Here is a 16019-nt window from a genome sequence, read left to right as displayed (position 1 = left end):
ATCTAGTCCAACCCAGCGCAGGCAGGCAGTAGCTGCTAGAGTAACCACTGTCATACATAAAACATGAACTATGAACACTGAGACATTTAAGTTGCAAGTGCACCAACTGCAGTTAAGCAAAGAATTTGTAAAACAAATTACTGAAAAAACATCTTTACTTTGTTTTTTTTAAGCAATTAGTTTTCAGACAAGTTGTACAACCAACTGTCCTTGATAATAATGTATTAATGTACAGAAAAGTAAATACCTATAACACGCACGTATAGCACCATAAAAGAGCTTACAGTTCTTTGTGCCTCTCCTCTGCCAAAATTTGGTCATTTGGCTTCAGTCCATACCTTGAAAAACAAACAAACACAAGAAGAAGTTACTGCTTTGAGAATACATCCATAAAAAGTAGTTCTGTAGTTTCAAACTGGCAAATTATTCAACTCTGTAGTATTTGTTGACTTGGATACCTCAAGTATTGTAAAGACATCAGAGTAAAGTCTTATATACGTAATAATTTATATTAAATTAAACTTAACATCACGCAGAACTTTTGCTTTATATCACAGCTTCAAATTATATCAGATATTTTGGCTTGCTATATATAAAAAAAAATCTTCATACTATAAACTGTACACTGATCTTATATTTTGGATCTGAAAAAACAAGACAGTGAGGAATACAGATGATATGAACACTAAAACTGGCTGTAGTGTTACCCCTGTAGCAAATAAAACTATCAATACAAAAAACATTCTATGGAAAAAATATACTATAACAATGGGCTATTTAGGAAAATTTCTGGAGTCCCTCAAGAGAAAGAAACTCTATTCACTAACGATTTAACAGAATACGTTGTCTACACACTGCGTGAATCAGACGGAAAAAGGAACACAGTCTCCCTGAACAAGGGCTGCTACTACTAGCAGTCATGCTGCAGACTGCGCTGTCACTCACTTGAGTGAGAACCTTTCAGTGACCTCACTTTTGTTCCGCCTCAGAGCAAAACCTTTTGCCATTTCAAAACATTCTACAAATCTAACTGCTATGGTTTTCCAGGGAACTTGGTTTTTAGGGTTTGTTTGCTGTGGGTGTTCTGGTTGATTGGTTTATATGACAGTCACAGCTAGTAAGCAGCTAGGAGTGTTCATTTAATAGTTCCGCAGACAGCTAACCATTCACATGGCAGATTCCCACTGTCCCTTTGCTGGTTTTGCTTGCTCCAGCCAACCATGCACAACCATAAATTACGCTGCATCAAATTATCTTGCAAATGGATTTTTTGTAACATTTTATGGTATCTTCTGAAACTTGTTTTTCCAGCATTCATTTAAAATGCAAGCATTAACCCATTCTCAAGCTTACCAGTGCTGCATTCAAACACAGAAGGGACCAAATGACCAACCCATTTGTCTTGAGTACATATGCAGAGACTGCCTTAGGTTATTTGCCATAGTATCCTGCTGGTTTGCAACCATTTATTCACTTTACTGATAAATGCTTCAGGTAGTCACTTCTAATCAGGATACAGTGGAGTCCACCCAAATTCTCTTTCTAAAAGCAAGGGTAGTATTTGACTCTTACAGTAAATAGACTATACTGTAACACACTCTTCAGTAACAGGTTCAGGTCACTTGGTTTAACTGCCTAGTCTTCTTTATACTTTACCCTCCTAGCAAAATTTTAACTGTTGTGATCTTACATTGAATTCAAATTGTTTTCTGTAGTGAATAGTGTGAGGCTCTTTCTTAAATGAAAAAGACTCTAGCCCACTATCAGTCTTTTCATAATGCCACTACATCTCCCCAATATTGCCATGTGAGTAAGCAACTAGAATGCATTAAGCTTAGCCCTGGGGGGAGATGATGAAAGCATTGAAAGCTTATGGGTAAGAGTCAAGGGACATGCAAACATAAGCGATACAGTTGTGGGTGTTTACTACAGGCCACCAAACCAGGAAGAAGCTGTCAATGAGGCCCTCTACAGGCAGCTGGAAATAGCCTCAAGATCAAGTGCCCTGGAGCTCATGGGTGACTTCCATCACTCTAAAACTAGTTGGAAAGATCATAGAGTCAACTATTAATGACAACTTTCTGCTGCAGGTAGTTGAAGAACCAATGAGGAGAAACGCAGTGCTGGACCTTGTATTAACAAACCAAGCAGTACTGGTTATAGATATTAAGGTTGGGGGTAATCTTGGCTGTAATGACCACAACATGTTAGAGTTTAATAACAACAGACAAAAAAAGCAGGGTGATAAGTAAAATTTCAACCCTGGATTTGAAGAGAGCTAACTTTGCCCTCTTCAAAACCTTACTTAGAAATAGCCAGTGGGCTAGGGCTCTGGAAGGAAGGAAAGCCCAAAACAGCTACTATTAAAACATTACCTCCTCCAAGCTCAAGAAAAAAGAATTTCCTTGAAAAAAAATAATCAAGTAAAGGAGGCAGGAGAACAGCACAGATAAGCAGGGAGCTTTTGGGAAAACTCAAGAAGAAAAAGGAGGTTTACAATATGTGGAAAAAAAGTCTGATCAACTAGGAGGATTATAGAAATATTGCCTGGGAATATAGAGATGTGACAAGAAAGGCCAAGGTTCTCTTGGAGCTGAGTCTTGACAGGGAGATGAAAGAAAACAAGAGCAGCTTTTTCAAATACATCAATGACAAAAGGAAGAGCAAGGAAAAGGTGGGCCCACTATTGAATTATATGTCAGATACGGTAACAGAGATGCAGAGACGGCAGAGTTACTGAATGCCGCCTTTGCCTCAGTCTTTAGTCCTAAGACTGGCCCTCAGGAACCCCAGTCTCTGGAAGCAAGGGGGCAGAAATGGAGGGAGAAGGACACTCCACTAGTCAGTCAGGACTGGGTTAGAGATCACTTGTACCAACTGAAAATACACAAATCCATGAGCCCTGATGGGGTGCATCCATGAGCGCTGAGAGAGCTGCTGATACTGTTACTGAGCCTCTCTCCATCATTTCTGAAAAGTCAGAGAGAACAGGAGAGCTGCCAGACGACTGAAAGAGAGTATCACTCCAGTCTTCAAAAAAGGCAAGAAGAAAGACCCAGTCAACTACAGACCAGTCAGCCTCACCTCCATCCCTGGAAAGATGATGGAGTAGCTCATGCTGGAGGTCATCTCTAACCACATGGAAGACAACAAGTAGCCAACATGGATTTGCCAAGGGGAGATCTTGCTTGACTAATCTGATAGCCTTCCACACAACCATGACCAAACAGGTAGACGAGGGAAGAGCAGCAGATGTCATATACCTTGACTTTAGTAAGGCTTTTGATACTGTCTCCCATAATATCCTCATAGAAAAGATCAAGAAATGTGGTGTAGATGACTGGTCCGTGAGGTGGATTGAAAACTGACTCAGCAGAGTTCAGAGGGTTGTCATGAGTGGCACAGAATCAGCTTGGAGGCCTGTGGCCAGTGGTGCTCCCCAGGGATCAGTATTGGGTCCAGTTTTGTTCAATATCTTCATCAATGACCTGGACGAGAGGATTCAGAGTACCCTCAGCAAGTTTGCTGATGATACAAAACTGGGGGGGTGGCTGACACCCCATCAGGCTGTGCAGCCAATGAGATCTGGACAGGCTGAAGAGCTGGGTGCAGGCAAACCTCATGAAGTTCAGTAAGGACAAGTGCAGGGTCCCACATCTGGGGAGGAGTAACAGCAGGCACCAGTACAGGTTAGGGGCTGCCCTGCTGGAAAGCAGCTTCACAGAGAAAGACCTTTGAGTCCTAGCAGACAGCAAGTTCACCATGGGACAACAAAGTGCCCTTGTGGCCAAGAGGGCCAATGGTACCTGGAGGTGGATCAAGTGTGTCCAGCAGGTCCAAGGAGGTTCTTCTCCCCCTCTACTCTGCCCTGGTGAGACCACACCTGGAATACTGTGTCCAGTTTTGGGCTCCCCAGCTCAAGAGAGACAGGGATCTGCTGGAAGGAGTTCAACAGAGAACCATGAGGATGATCATGGGACTTGAGCATTGCCCCTATGAAGACAGACTAAGAGACCTGGAGCTGTTTTATCTTGAGAAGACTGAGAAAGGATCTCATCTATGTCTATAGATATCTGAGGGGTGGGTGTCAAGAGGAGGGAGCCAATTTATTTTCAGTGGTGCACCGTAATAAGACAAGGAACAACAGATACAAACTTGAATGTAGATTTCACCTCAATATGAGGAGAAATTTCTTTACAGTGAGGGTGACAGAGTACTGTAACAGGTTGCCCAGAGGGGTTGTAGAGTCTCCTTCTCTGAAGACTTTCAAAACTCGCCTGGATGTGTTCCTGTGTGGACTACCCTAGGCGATCCTGCTTTTGGCAGGGGTGTCAGATTTGATCTCTGGAGGTCACTTCCAACCTCTAACATTCTGTGATTTGTCCTGACTTAAGACTTCTATTGATACTGGAAAATTCTAAAAAGAGTACCTTGCAGAAGTCAAAGGACACTAAATCTGCAATCTTACTTAAAATGAAATTACATTATTTGTTAAAAGGGTCTGCCTGTAATAGACAGATAAACCTTTGGCTCATATACAGTCCATTTTCTAAATGGAGATAATTTTGCCCATTAAAACTATACCCACGTAAAGTTGTAACCCTTCTTCCCTACAAATAACACTGCAGGATTTTTCACTGAACAGAAATCAGGCTACTTCATCTAGAACTGAATATAATTTCATTTGCTGAGATACAGAAATAGTATTTATATTACAGCTTTTTCAAATTTCCAGATTCCTTGTTCCTTCACTTTTTTCCTCTCTAAATCACAATTTAACCCCCAGTTAAACTGAGAGAGAAAAAAAACAAAACAACACAAAAACCACCATAAAAACCAGACAGCAAATTAAACCCTTCACTATTAGACTAGTAAGTCAGCTACATAAAGCATCACAATGGGAATGCTGTTTAACAGATGTGTGATTTTCACCCAGTGGATGTTACTGGCATACCACAGAGGGGTGCAGAAGGGACACAGTTGCTATCCCTGAGGTTTAAAAAATGGTTCCTTTGGTGAACTTTAGCTTACCTAATCTTTTTTTACCACCACCCATCTTTTCTTTCACAATGAAAATGGCATTTTAAAAACATTCTTCCTAACCCCTAAAGTTGCTGCCTTGATAGCAACTTGGCAAAGGAAATGTCCCACAAAGGGACGTGCATGCCGAGTTCAAACTCTTATTAGCATTTTATGCATTAAGACATGATGCATATTACGTTTCATAAATGGCTGCTGAAGCATTTAATAAATTTAAATGCCCAACCAGCATAGTGAAAAATTTACATAGTATTTCCCAGTATGTGTTTCATCAGTAAGGTTGTTAAGAACCAGCTGGCTCTCCCTAATTCACAAAGGTTAGATTTGGGAGAATTTCTCCAAAATGCATTTTAGGAGCCACGGATACTAGATGCAAAATTGAAGCCAAAGACATGCAGTTGAACAACTTAAAATAAGGATATTTAAAACCATCCAAGCAACCAGAACAACATACTGCACGTGTATTATACACTTACACACCTGGTATTAAACTAGTAAGGAGAAAAGAAGCAAATATGCTATGGAAGTGGGCAAAAGAACTGAAGGAACTACAGCTTCACTCTTTTTTCCTGTGTTCTGCCCTGTGAAATTCAATGTTCAACACATCCTAGAACATTAAATAATGGTTTATTCTTTTCACCTATCCAGTGCCAGACTTTGACACCATTTCAAAATGTTAATAGTCTCCTCATCACTGCGCAAGATCATATTACAAAATGGGGACCCGAGAACAAAAACATGCAAAGGTAGACTGCAATACCATAGGTGTCAAAAACTGCAGTACATACCAAAAAATATACATTTTAGCACTTTGGTATGTCCTTCACCTACTGGAAGAGTAGACAATGTTCCAGTCACCCCCTTTGAATAGGAAGCTGAACACAGTCATGAAGATGACCAGAAAAAGTGCCCCAACTGCAGCAATTATCACACTGCACAGCTGCCTATTTCCACCAAACTAGTGCAGCTGCCTACCCAGATATACACTCCCAGCCTTTTGAGCATCACAGCTGATGGCTTCTGACAGGCCAATAGGCTGATTATTTATTAATAGGTAAAACTTCCACATTTGAAAGACAGCAGCTTTCTCCCCAAACTTAGCTCCTCATGGAATTCTTGAACCACATCATCCTGGTCTAACCTCTAGATGTCACCGTACCATAGTTACTCCAAAATACTCTGTTCTGTCAAAGCTCAAGTGCCCCAGCTGCAGACTGGAGCTAACAGACAGTCATTCATTACCCACCCTCTAACTGCATCTTAAGGAAGAAGTTTCTCATTGCTTTATATTACTGTCTTTAGTGTCAAGATAATTTTTTTTAACATTATTCTTTCCAAACTGTTTACAAAAGGTATGTTTAAGCATTTGTCAGGACAAAAAAGCAACCTAATCCTATGTTTCACCAAGAAACAAAGACCCAACTTTAACTCATGCTCTGGAAAAGCATCCCTCTGTCCTCTGACTACAATGCAGCACAGTAATACAGGACATCTAAATTAGCCTGCTGAACAAAGCAATTTGAGTGCCTCCCATTACTTACTCCATGAATTCACACCACTAACAAACACAGGAATATATCTCAGTGACCAAAACAACAACAAAAAAAAAAATCTTGAAATTTAATCTTAATTATTGTCTTATCAGGACAAAGCTATCCTAAGCCTCTCAATCTTCATAGAGAGGTTGTTTACAAAGGCCTAGAGTGATAGGATACGGGGCAATGGATCAAACTAGAGAAGAGCAGATTAAGATTGGATGTTAGGAACAGGTTCTTTACCATAAGGGTAGTGGAACACCAGAACAGGTTGCCCAGGGAGGTGGTTGAGGCCCCATCCCTGGAGATATTCAAGGTGACATGCAACAGGGCTCTAGGCAACCCAATCTAGTTGAGGAGGCCCCTGTGTACTGCAGAAGGCACTGGTCTAGATGACCTTTGGAGACCCCTTCCAACCCAGATCATTCCATTCCATTCTATTCTTTCATCACGTGTGTATTGTGACTAGTAACACTACCAGAACTCAGACCTCAACTTCATGTTATTTTCTTCTTTATTAATTGCTACGGTCTCAGAACTGAATTTTATGTTCATGCAAATACATAAATATAAACAAATTTTGTCACCCAAGCCATTAATTATAAATTCACAAATACATTAATCTTAAATATTTTCCCTTTCTGCATTACTGAAAATGAAGTAGCACAGACCCAGATTAAAAGATTATTGCAGGTTGAGGATAGATATTATACACAGCCAGAATGGTGTTCAGGAAATTTTGCTGTACATACAGCTACATATCACAAAATCATAGAATGCTTTGGGATGAAAGGGACTTTTAAAGCTCATTTAGTCAAATCCCTCTGTAGACAACAAGAATGCCTTTAAATCAAGTTGCTCAGAGCCTCATTCAACCTGACTTTGTATGTTTCCAGAGACGGGACACCTGCCATCTCTCCGGATAACTTGTTCCAGTATTTCACCACCCTCATTAGATAAGGAAGAAAATTTTTTCAGTCCTAATCTACAATCTTTAGCTCAAAAACATTACCCCTTATCTTGTCACAACAGGCTCCACTAAAAAGCCTGTCCTCATCTTTCCTGTAGTCAGCATTTTTACAGTCATGTTTTTCATGTAGCAAACATCCATAAGGCATGGCTCCCTTCAGGCAGCATCCAATTTTACAGTCTTAACCAAATCAAAAGAAAACACAACCTGCACTAATTATGTGCTGCTGGAATACTCCAGCTGAGTATCAAGTTCAGATCTGCCCTGTGAACAAGAATTTCCTGAAAAGCTGGTAAAACTCACCTGTCCTAAGACTTAACATAAAAACTGGTAATGGGCAAACATTTTAATTTTTGTTTTTCAGAATTTTTTCAAAACTAAATCACCTTTCAAAACTTCTGACTTGAATCTACCAACCTAAGCATAAATTTATATAGAAACGATAGACTAAAAATTTGCACAAATCAGCACCAACATAGACACTGCTGTGTGGGCCAGAAGAACCCAGATGAAATCTCTATCATGTGCACTACCCAAAGAAGTACAGAAACCTGTATATATATAAGCAATATTTTCACTAATACTTGTGAAGGATCAGGACACTAGAGACAGAAGAATTTTTGTGCATTAACCATTAGTGTGAGTAGTCAGCATTAAAAAAAACCACCCACAACACTATTCCAAGCAATACTAAGTTGTGACAGTAAAGCACCATAGGAAGCGCTAAACATAGATCTCTGCAGACATTCCTCTGCCGCCTTTGATGTACAAATAAATATGAACTTCATGCCACAGCACATGGCTCTGATTAATCTTTCTTCCCTTTAAATACACTTGGGCTTTGCTAACACATAAGTTTATTTTATTTGACATAGTTTGCTGCATTATTTCCCAGACTGACTAAAAACAGAATGTATGAAGAGAGATTTCCAGCATGTCCCTTGAACTTTGCAGATAAATCATAAAAAAAGGAACAGTGTGATTTCTCTCTCAGAGACCTACAGAATATTGGTCATATTAACTGAACAAGTAGAATTTATGCTGTAAAATGCTCATCAAAAAAGCTTCTAAAACAAAGCTCTGTAGAAGCATTTCTACAAAAATTTTCAAAGCCATTAAGAAACCTTAAGGACTTCAGTATAGTTGTCTTATATTTCAGATTCATCTGAAGTTTCTGTAAGAATGATTTACGTTGCTTCACCTTGCAAGTGAAGTTAAGGCTACTTCCACTGTTCTAAAAAAAGACATGCAATCCTTTTTCTTTTGGCTTTTCTTAATTATTAATCTTGCAAAAACTAGGACAACCAGCCTGTGGGACACTGGTGCTCACATGTCCTTTTTCAGACTGTATTGACTGCTTTCTACCACACACAGTTAACACATCCCACAGGATTGCTCAGCCATATGTGAACCTGCTACAACAGTGCATCCACATGAGCATTTACAGACCACTACACACAACAAACCAAACAGAAGCTCCCAAAATACTTCTATCAGACTTACGGAGGATGGGTAAAGAAGGTCAGCCTGTTTCTGAACTTCCATCTGTAGTTTATCACACAGAATGAGTAATGCTGCCATAGCTGCTAACTCCATTTCTTCTGAATTAATTTGTACAGAGATCAAAAGACAGTGAGTTAACTGCTTTTCCTACAGTAGTAAAATATTACTTACAGCAAGGCAGCATTTCTGCATTTCTGACAAGGTGACAGTTGCTTACAAATTTCAGCTAAGTCTAATGCAGCTTTACTCTTCTGATTAGCCAAGTAATCTCTTTGCTATACACAACTATGGAGTGTAAGCATCATCTCCTGTATTTGTTTGCATCATGAACTTAAAAGCTTGCTGAGCCAGACTGTAGAGGATGTGCATTTTCTAAATCAAGATGAAAACAACAAAAAACCTACAACGCAGACCACACATTATGTATAAATTCAGCAGCCAAATTCACCACAGACCAGATGCAAAAAAACCCAAACAAACAAACAACGAACTGTGAATGGCTTTGATTCATACCCTGGGAGTTCACGCAGTCTCTTGCTTGACTTGCATTGCTCTTATGTTGTTCATCTAATACATTTGTTTTTTCTTCCCCCCTCCCCCCCCCCCCCAAATTCTTCTACTCCTTTGCTAAAGTATCCCAACTTCAGCATCTGAAAGGCACTACACTCCCCATTCCCTCAAAATTTCTCTCCCCTTTAGCCTCATATTCCTTAACAGGGTATCTGGTGTCTGCTGCTCTTACACTCTTTCCTGGCCTCAAATTGACAACAAAAATTCTTGATCAATTTCAGCTGATGGCAATTCATTTTTAATCTAGGATGACAATTTCAGGGGAAAATCCCAAGTAAATACTGGTTTGTATACAAACTGTAAATCCAGAATCGCTTCTTTAAAAAACTGAAAGACTAAGGAAGGGTTTCATGACAGTAATACAATCCCAAAGAAAGCCTGCTTCCAGAATAATCTAAGTCTTGCAACAGTCCACTTGCAGTAACAAAAGAGAAAACTGCCTCACAGACTTTTCAGATGCTCCTTTAGGAAAGTGTTAGGGCTGTGAGACAATGCACACCTCAGATTGACTTCAACGTGGATCAGTGCTAGATCCAATACTATACCACACATTTATGAGCAATCTCGAATTAAGGACAGTAGCGACTGATGAAATCCATGGATGACAGTAGACTGGCGATGGTACGTAGTGACAACAGAACATTCTAATGGACAGAATGATGAACCCATTCAAACACAGTAACTTCAGAATAGAGAAGCGATGCAGAGCCAAGTAGGCAAATAAAAAAATAAAAACATGGGCAAGGAAAAAGGCATCCCACAGAGTAGTAGTGCAGAGAGGTGGGAAACCAGGTGTCATAACCTATACCTAACTGGACCTGAGCTTCCAGTTCATATTAAATATTGAAGAAATTAGTTACTTTAATATAGAAATAGGAAAACAGCAAACAACAAAAAACAAAACCCAGCAAAATAAACCAAAGTGAGTGGTCTGCCTCCCTAATTATTTCTACTTTTAAACCAGAAAACAAATAGCTAAAAGTTTAGCTTAGAAAGATGATCTGTAGGTAGGAGTAAAGCTCACATTTGTAAAATGGGAAAGAGACATGAAAAAATAGCAAGAGAAGGTTAAGGTACTTCTGTATGAAGGTTGTTGAAAATAAATTACTTGACAGTTATTTGGCTGTATCACATGCTATACAAACATCTGCTTTTCAGAAAAAAACTTGGAATTTCTGCATGAAAGAGAACCCAAAATATCTACAGAAAGATTTAAATTTCAATGCAAAATTAAATTATACTTCTGAAACCTAAGAGAAAAATTACATACAATTGTCGACATCATCAATTACAAGGATTTTCCCCCAATTTTTTGCATGGATATGATTACTAATTTAAATACAAACATTATTAGGCATATTGTTAATGGTGTGTGTTTCTTTGGGTTTTTTGGTGGTTGTTTTTTTTCCCCCCAATCTTGATCAACATTTCCCCAAAGAGCTGTTCCTAAATTATTCAGTGTAGTAAGACAAGAATCCCCACTGATAATGTAGTTGGAAATCAGAGCTTTAATCAGCTAATAATATTCTAAGACAGATTTAAAAGGCTTTTGAAATTGAAGTCAAAACAATAATAGGTTTAAATGATTAAAAGGGATTAAGAAAGTCAGGAAAGTTCATAGCCTGTTAATCACCAGACTGTGGAAAACTATGATCATTTAATAGGGTCAGCTCTATCACTCTGGACTTAAGCATATAGTAGTGGCCATGTCAAAACAGTTTTCTTAACTATAAAGGGCCAAGCTAAAAATTCAAGATTCTTAAATACTTCCAAGATACAGATTAAAAACAAACAGAACAAACAAAATCCAGTAAAATTTTGAAGTATCTTCCTGCAAGACTTTTTAAAAAGCTGTACACACTCTGTACATTATTTTGAAAATTGGTAGTCTGAATTCTATACTCATTACACTTAGTAATGTATTTTGTTGACCTTTATATGGTGATTTTCTTCAACTAAAATAAAACATTGATTTCCAGTTAATTTTTATCATCAACACAAACCAGCTTTACCAATCTTGCATTAAAGTTTCATTTACATGAAAACTTATCAAAACCCCATTAGAAGTAACATGCACATAACCTGAGCAGTAATAAACTGAAAAGCTCCTGTTCTATTCCTAGTTATTCACTACTACTTGCCATTATCACTACAAAATTTGTTGTTCATACCAATCTACACCAGTTCTACAAAAGATCCTTTCAGCACTAGTACTGAAATCTCCATATACATGGCTGCTGCAAGGTGCTCTGCTTTCAGAAGGAAATTGTAACAAAATACTATTCAGCAAAGGTAGTCTAGGGTGGTTCTGGATGTGATCCTGAGATTCTCCTGCCTAGACTTACAGATTATTTTCATGAATTATTCTACATAAAGACTCTCTGCATGCCATATACAAATAGCATTACCAGCTATTCAGTTGAGCTTCTTCACACTTGAAAATGAATCTTTCATCTCCTTCCTTTAAGGAGAGGTCAGACTTGTACAGCAACGTGCTTTAGGTGTCAGGACGAAGTTCAGTATGCTCTATTCTGCAGTAAGACAGGTTAATACTCTGAACAAACCAACAAAGGCAGTAACATTACACTATTCCAAACAGAAAACATCAGTTAGGCTGCATAAACATAAGTATTGTAACTGAACTTTTTCCTCATATTAGAATACATTCTGTCTCTATCTCTGAATGAAAAAATTGAAACAGAATTTACAAAAAAAAAAAAAGTCTCTCTAGTACAAAGAAAGAAATGTTGCACAAATAAAAATCACTTGTGACACAGCAAAATTATGCTCCAGTGAAGAACTCAAACCACAAGGTCAGTGGAACACACTCTAATAAAAAAGAAATTATAGCAATCAGATTGGGGGGGGGGGGGGTAGGGGTGTGAAGGGCTTTGATCTCTTTGCCACACAGCAACTCTACAATGAAGCTCCCCAGAGACGTGTGATATTCTGTACACTTTCCTCCTCTACTGGAAGGCCTGGGAAACCAAATTAGAAATTAAAATATTTACTTTGTAACTACAGTTCTTACTTTGAAAAAGAACAGATGAAGTATGCTATCTTGAAGCCATGTAAGACACTAAGATTAAAACTTCTGCATTGCCATATACCATTCTTGGTTTTCCAGTAACATTCATAGCTGAGAGTGCATGCCACCTTTACTTGGAATCAGGCACTGAATTTGGTCAGTTTCACTTCTTATGAAGGAAGATGAATGTTATTTCCTCTCTAGCGTGACAGCATCATCTTACTATGATCTTTACTGCCTATCTTCCTACCAGCAGGAAGCTCCTGTCGCATCAAAACACCAAAACTCAGCCTCAGCATTAAAGAAATAAATAGCCTCAGCAATATAAGGTTTGAAAAAATGTCCATAGTAGTATTTGTATTTCTGTAACTTCTTGCTACTCTTGACTTTTTACAGCTCGTCGTATTAAGCAGTCATACGCTCCCCTTGCCACTCTGTCGTGCATCTCAGATTCTTTGCATTGAAATGAAATTATTTCTGCTGTCACTTCATGATGAGAAAAAGAATATAGAAGGAAAAAAAAAAAAAAAAATCACTGGAGTAAGCTGGGGAAATATTCAGCCAATATTTAGTTCCCTAGTCTTCAAGTGATTAGAAGACAGATACAAACTCACAGGTTTCAAATAGAACTAAAAAAATATTAAAAAAGTAATTTTTATGTTCAAAAAGAGCTTTTCTTAGTGGATTTTTTTTTGAGTTGTGCTAAAATATATAGCATTGTTTTATAAGATTTGGCACAGGTCAAAAGAAGAATGTAATGGCATAGCTGGGCATATAGCACAAATATCTACACTAGTAACTCATGAATTCATAATTGAATCTCGCTACAGCAATTACCAAAATACACGCACTTTCAATGAAATAGTCTAATTTCTTATGACAGAGAGGAATCAAGGGTTTGTGAAGTGACTTTGTCTCCAGCTCTGCATTCAATATAAACTTACTAGGGAACTGTAGGCTTCATGGCATCCTGAAGTCTGCAATGCTTATTTAGTCTCCAGTAAGTTGGAGCACTGGTGTTTCTGCCCTGACAAAAATAGCATAAAACAGCACTCAAACAGCTGGTTTACCCTTCTCCAGCCTTTCACTACAAGAAAACAAGAGCAGCAATTAAGAGGAAGACAGGCTGCCTACACCCTCTCCCTGTGGCTACAGCAGAGACCACAGGTCCACGTCCAGAAAGGAATAGGACAAGTGCAGGCAAAGCACTGAGCAGGCCTGGACGTGGTTCTGTGACACAGAGAGAGCATAATGGTATTAGAGATCAACAGTGGCATAAGCACCTCCTAACTCCACAATTGACAGTAACACTGATGTGGTATTTGCACAGTGTTCAGGAATGGCCTGATGAAATAGCAAGTTAATAAAAAGTAAAAAAAAAAAAAATCAGTATTTAACTTCAAAAGGAAGGACAGAACATCTGTCTACACATAATGGAAGAAAAGAAGCTGAAATGGCAAATAAATGGAAAAGAAATGTGTTTCTTTTTTAAAGCAAGTAGTAATAAGCACTGTAATTTACTTCAGCTTTTAAACTTTGTTTTTTAAAAAAAAATTCTTAAGGGTAGTCCAACCCCTTTTAAAATATCATTAAAAGGTGATCTTTTCTAAGAGGTAACAAATCTATTGCACCTACAGTAAAAAAACCAGATAACATGACAATTGTTAATTTTTGGACTCTTTAATTCACAAGAGCACAAACCATTTGCCATATTAGCACGGTAACTAAAGGGGAGGAAGGGGAAATCTATCATTTCTTATGTGAATAGGAAACAGTATTAAAATCTCATGTTATTACCCTGTAATTAAAAAGAATGCCTGCAACCATACCCAGAACATGAATCAGTATTTTTATCTAGTATATGCTGAATAAAAACCCATCTCATAATTGTGTAATCAGGAAACTCTGAGATGAAAAGTTTTTCAGTACCATCAGCGAGTATTACTTTCAAAGAAAAAGCTTTACCATCTAGTTTTGGATCTATTCCAGTTCTCTACCAAGAAGCCCATCTTTTTCTATCAAATACATCCTCAGCAAGGTTCTTTTCATTTAATCTTACTGCCCGTTTAAAACCAGAAAAACATGCAAGCTCTTCCACTTAAGTTCCTTGCTGGCATTGATGAGGCTAATGGAAATCAGTATCTCATCATTTGCCTTGTAATGCAGCTGCCTAAACTTTGTGAATAAATTTTTACTTGGGAGTGGAATGAAAATAGAGATATACTCTGTCTTTCTATGTGTCTATTAGGTGTCTCAAGGTTATTCTGAGGAAAACAATTCATCCAAGAACTAGGTATGTTCTATTGACATGCATGAAATTAGCAAGTTGTCTGAAGAAATGCAAAAATAAAAACTATGATGCCACAATTTGCAGTTTATTACTAGGTGAGCATTTAAGAAAGTGAAAACATAATAAAGAGAAGACATAACAACAAGCAAAATACATCCTATCCTTTAGCATCCTATTTTACAGGTAAATAAGTAGTTAAAAGTTCCTCTATAAACACTGCTTAAGCTCAATACACCCCAAAAACATCACAACTCCTCATGCACAAGTCTATCACTGCATAGGTAGACTTTTCAAATAGCCTTTTGCAAATGGCACTTAACTAAAATATTTCACTCATTTAAGCTGCATGTTTAACTGAAAGCACTAGGGAAAATTATCAGGCTTGTAGAAAGCTCTAATTATGATGTGCCTAGAAATTTGGCAGTATTTCTGACATTAGTACTGAGAGGACCTTTTTAGGACAGCCATCATTACCTAAGTTTTCTCAAGCAAACACAGGAGTTTTCATAATTCAGCAGCAGTCAGATGATGCAATTTGGCTCAGCAGTTTCAACAATGTTCAATGTTCAGACTCTGAGATAAGATAAATTGACTTCTACAGATGTAACTCCAATACATGAAGTAATAATAAAATCCTCATCTGTTCAGCTTCTCTGCCAAATCAGGCAATACAGAAGATACTTCTTAAAGAAACCCTTCACAAGGATTATTTAAACAATGGAACATAATATAGTAAGCTATCTCTAAAAAGAAAAAAACTAGGTTTTTTTTAAGTAACATTCTCAGGAACAAGTTTTAAAGTTAATACTATGTACTTTCTAGCACATTCAGCATTGTACTGACTTATAACACAATCCCCAACTCAAAGCAATACAAAAGTTCAGAGGGTTGATGAAGCATATGGAGTCAAAGTAAAGACATCAGAGAAACTGAAAAAGCTGCATGTTTTCAGGGGGTTTTCCCACCTTAAATATGGTAGCAAAGTCCGTATCTGGAGCTTGCACATTCTTTGATCCTGCAGCCTCCTAGTACAGAATCACCCCTGGTCATTCTCAGTCTTCAAGCTCACTGCAGCATATTTTT

General features: G+C 38.1%; 1 protein-coding gene across 4 annotated transcripts in view; it reads right to left on the bottom strand.

Annotated features, from left to right (window-relative positions):
* ADK (adenosine kinase) overlaps positions 1 to 16019 on the bottom strand; it is a 286470-nt gene that overhangs the window by 252549 nt on the left and 17902 nt on the right. For all 4 annotated transcript variants that reach the window (XM_068139861.1, XM_068139863.1, XM_068139859.1 and 1 more), the window contains exon 3: positions 285 to 338. In XM_068139861.1, coding sequence (XP_067995962.1) covers positions 285 to 338 — 54 coding nt within the window. The remainder of the gene's footprint in view (positions 1 to 284; positions 339 to 16019) is intronic.

This window comes from Melanerpes formicivorus, unplaced genomic scaffold, assembly GCF_026170545.1.
Source record: "Melanerpes formicivorus ecotype bairdi unplaced genomic scaffold, bMelFor1.0.p_v2 SCAF_6, whole genome shotgun sequence".
In the NCBI taxonomy this organism is placed as follows: Eukaryota; Metazoa; Chordata; class Aves; order Piciformes; family Picidae; genus Melanerpes; species Melanerpes formicivorus.
The sequence above is the reverse complement of the archived record's forward strand: the minus strand, read 5'-3'. Positions and strand labels throughout refer to the sequence as shown.